Source organism: Empidonax traillii, unplaced genomic scaffold (genome assembly GCF_003031625.1).
Source record: "Empidonax traillii isolate 1590-97213 ecotype Southwest subspecies unplaced genomic scaffold, ASM303162v1 scaffold844:size270376, whole genome shotgun sequence".
Taxonomy (NCBI): Eukaryota; Metazoa; Chordata; class Aves; order Passeriformes; family Tyrannidae; genus Empidonax; species Empidonax traillii.
This window is the reverse complement of record NW_020956037.1, coordinates 127,566-131,731: the sequence shown is the minus strand read 5'-3', so window position 1 is coordinate 131,731 and position 4,166 is coordinate 127,566. Positions and strand designations below refer to the sequence as shown.

Here is a 4,166-nt window from a genome sequence, read left to right as displayed (position 1 = left end):
AGAAAGGTATTTAATTTAAAGAAAGGTGGTGTTATGCTCTAGTTGACATGGTAGTGTTCGTTCACAGGTTGGCCTGGATGTCCTCAGAGGTATTTTCCAAACAGTTGTTCCCGTGATTCTGTGGTTTAGGCCCACGCCAGCGGGTGCGCAGCTGATGACAGGCGCAGCTGCAGCTTCCCAGGAGAACACCCTTCCTCTCACGGCGGGGCGGCCGCCGAGGTAGCTCTTTCCCAGCGGCGAACACCCACAGCCGCCAAGGACATGGCCCCAAGCCTCCCCTTTCGCCTTCGCTCCCCGGCCCGGCTCCGCCCCGCGGCTCCGCCGCCACATAAGGCCGCCGCCACCTCCCCGCCCCTGCCCAGCGCGCAGCGGGAGGCCGAGGAGCGGCGGCAGCCATGGTGTTGAACCCGGTGCTGGGGAAGCTGGTCAGCAAGCGGGTGGTGCTGGCCAGCGCCTCGCCGCGCCGCCGGGAGATCCTCACCAACGTGGTGAGTGCAGCGCGGCCGGGCGGCGCTCGCCTCGCCCGGGCCGCGGTGTGCGGGCAGCGGCCGCCTCCGGCCGCCGGGCCGGGCCTGCGGGGCCCGCCCGCTCCCTGCTCCGTGGGATCGGGGGGAGCGGGCCGGGGGGAGCATGGTGGCCGTGTCCTTTCCGTAAAGCACCCGTGGAACGCAAAGGAGGTCGTAACTCGTCGTTTCACACACCATTCAGCCCCTGCGGAGGAACGTGTCACCCTCGCAGGGCAGGCTGCGGGAGGCTTTTGAATAGCGCTGGGGTATTACCCATCGCATTTAGATTGCTCGGTGTTATTTTTCTTAATAATTCTACCGAGAAATTGAATTAAAATGAGAAAAGTAACTTCAAAGTAGGAATATTTGGAGAAGTGCTGAGGTTCAGGCATGTACTAAGTTATTAGAAACCTAAGGTGCCTGCTGAGTGTAGTAAATTTGCAAGTGTAACCTGGAAACAAAAAGTAGATTTTTATTTTTTTTTTTACAAAAGCATACAGAAACTGGCTCGTTTTGCGTTCTCTTTATCACATGTATAAGGACACGTGAAGTGTGGTAAAGCTCCTGTAAGACTGTACTGCTGTTGCACAAGTAAAGTTGTGTAGATAGACTCAATTTACAAAAAAAAATCCACTCGTAGAATACTCTGTTTGTGAAGCACATAAGTTTTATACTGTTAGTTCTTACAGGAAAAGACTGATGAAATTACTAATGCAATTAGGTTCTGATAAGTAAGAGTAAGATCAAATAAGCACGCCAGTTTAGAAGTCTCTCTGACAGGTTTTTTGTTTGCTTTGGTTTAGGCTGTTTGCACATAATATGTGTGTACTAAACACCGTGGTAGAAACACTGTGTTATTCCCCTAGAGGTTTGCCGGGGGAGGCAAGTTAAAGGGGAAAGAGCAAGAAGTTAAATTTGCCACTTGGTTAATTATGCCTTGTGAGCAATGTTTAATAACGAGACCAGATTGATTGCATCACTTTCCTCGGTTACAGGGCCTGCGTTTTGAGGTGGTTCCATCCTGGTTTAAGGAGACGCTTGAAAAGTCATCTTTTGCAGCCCCTTTTGAGTATGCTGTGGAAACAGCAAGACAGAAAGCTCTTGAAGTAGCAAACAGAATGCATGTAGTAAGTAACTAACTATTCTGGCAAGAAGATTTTTGTCTTTAGGTGGTGTATGTTCCTGTGACTCATTTTGCATGCACTGCTTAAGTGATCTGAATCCTTTTTTCCTCCACTGAAGGTGAATGGTTATTTTCCTGACATTTGTGAAATTATGTGTCTAATCAAAATTCTCATGCCTGCAGTTCAGGCTTTCTACAAACTGCAGTAGCCTGCATCCTTTGTTAGCAGCACACCTACTCTTGTTTGGAAGATAGTTCCTTTGAAAAGGTGTGTGGTTGACCTAATTCCAGGTGTTTGTTGATTGTGAAGACAGACTATGGAAAAACCCTGATGTGAATCCAGTGCTTTGCTGTAGCTTTCACTGAACAGTAGTGACAAGCTTAGAGTTTGTGAGTATAGAGGTACCAGAAGAAAGCAGAAAAAAAGGACAAATTTTATTCTGGACAAAGAAATACTGTTTCATTTTAAGAAAGGAGAAGTTGATGTGCTTTCAGGTTCTGTAGACAAGAGCATAATTTTGTACCCTAAATTTTATCAAAACCAGTGATGCAACTTAAGCTGTCAGTGGTGTATTTGACTGATGATCTTGACTGTGATCACTGTGTTTGAGCCATAAGGCTGTTCTGTACCAGAACCTATTTTGAAGTCTAGCTGATTGAATCCCCCAAAATTCACCATAATAATTTCTTAATAATAAAGCTTTGAAAGAGAGGGGTGTGTTTGGTGCTAGACTGGTGGCAGGAAAGGAATATTGAACACTTTAAACTAACTGTATTGCCAGAGGTCACCATTCTTCAAAGCAAATATTGCATGATCTCCAAAGTAAATCGTTACCCAGTTTTCTGTCAACTACTTTTCAGACAATGATACAGCATTAGGAGAGTGGATTTTAAACCCAACTTCATTAAATGACTTACTTTGGGCTTTCACTGCAAAACACTGTGCTGGGGATAATGCTGGTTCAGTGGATTTCAAAATACTTCTTCATACAGGAATTAGTACCTCTAATTCCAGACATCATTAAACAATTCAAAGCCCATCAACAGCCTTTCTGTTGAAGAATTGTCTCCCTGTTTCAATGTGATGGTCACAGTTATAGATAGTTTTCTTATCATGATCTGTATAACTATGTATCTTATAACATGCAAGCAAATCAAAACTCAGCTGTAAGGACAAGTGCAATTTCAAGTCAAGAAAAAGCTACAACAATTTTTTATATTACCCTACCTCTCATTACCAAAAAGTGGACTGTATGTGTTCCCTTTTGAAAGAGATAAGTGAAGTGTAGCTGGAGAAAATGGTTTTCGTTTTTCAACAGAGCTTGGCTTGGAAATACAATCCTAGAGGGCTGTATTCTTTGGCTTCCATACCCTTCCATAACCTGGCCTCCACAAAGGCACTTCCTTTAAAGGACTTGTCTTGAGGATCAGGTTGACTTTTGAGAATGCCTTTATTTCCTGAATGCAGTTGTTCATTAGCAATGTATTTGAGCAAATCTGTGATGCGAGAATGAGCTGCTCCAGCTTCACTTTTATGGCAATATAAGTGATTGCTGTTTTGTACGCAATGCAAAAGAAGAAACTGTCTTGTTTTCAAGTCAGTGTAGAGACCTCCTTGTAAACCAAGAAACTGATGTTTTCTTACTGTAAGTTTAAAAGGTTTCTACCTATTCTGACAAATTATTATCTTCTTTCTTTATGCCTTTGCAGAAGCACATGAGAACACCTGATGTTGTCATAGGAGCAGACACTATTGTGGTAAGAAGTTTTCTGTGGTTTAGCATTATTTTATGACAAGTCTAGAAAATACTGGTATCTTTAAAGTTTGAAAGCTGCCTTCACTGTGAAGTTATACCTGCATTATGTTATGTATTGGTGTTTGCGGATCTATCTTTTTTCCCAACAAGGTAATTTTTGAAATCTCAAGAGCCAGAGGCCTTGCTCCTGGTTTTGCACACACTAGTATGGCATAAGTATTGCCTTGGATCCTCTAGTATGTAATGGAAATCCTGTTCTCAGGCAATTGGTGGCTGTCAAAGTCCAGATCATGTGAACTGTTCAGTGTTGTGCCTTATAGAAGGCATCTCCATATTTGTCATCTCCACAGAGATGGTGCATGGTTAAGAACAGAAAAAGTTGAATTGACCTTTTGTTGAGAGCTGCCGCCACTGGAGGGGGTAGAGTGTGACACTCATTATGTCCTTGACCCTAAGTTACCTGTTCTACCAAAATATCTGTGCTTCTTGCTCTACTCAGTAGACTCATTTTTGAAGCCCTGACTGAAACCATGGTTTAAACATAATTTCTGACCTCAGTTTCTGAAAAGTAGTAAAAAGCAGCACACTCACTGTCTTTCTGTTTTAGTCTGTGGATGAGCAGATCCTGGAGAAACCTGTTGATAAGCAAGATGCCTATAGGATGCTGTCAAGGTCTGTAGTTTTAACTAAGATTCCAAATGTGTATATTAAACTGTTTTCAAAGGAACTGTACTGATTCCTTGATGTATATGAGAATCTCCATGGACCAGATTTTTCAGT

At 43.5% G+C, this 4,166-nt stretch overlaps 1 protein-coding gene across 4 annotated transcripts in view; it reads left to right on the top strand.

The window, feature by feature from the left end:
• Nucleotides 1-341: 341 nt before the first annotated feature.
• Nucleotides 342-4,166, top strand: part of ASMTL (acetylserotonin O-methyltransferase like) — a 26,816-nt gene continuing 22,991 nt past the window's right edge. Inside the window, exons 1-4 of one of the 4 annotated variants that reach the window (XM_027902119.1) lie at nt 342-488; nt 1,502-1,633; nt 3,340-3,387; nt 3,994-4,058. In XM_027902119.1, coding sequence (XP_027757920.1) covers nt 396-488; nt 1,502-1,633; nt 3,340-3,387; nt 3,994-4,058 — 338 coding nt within the window. In that variant the 5' untranslated portion in view covers nt 342-395. Of the gene's footprint in view, nt 489-610; nt 634-1,501; nt 1,634-3,339; nt 3,388-3,993; nt 4,059-4,166 lie in introns of those variants that run through there. The other 3 variants (XM_027902121.1, XM_027902122.1, XM_027902120.1) reach the window with 3 other exon arrangements.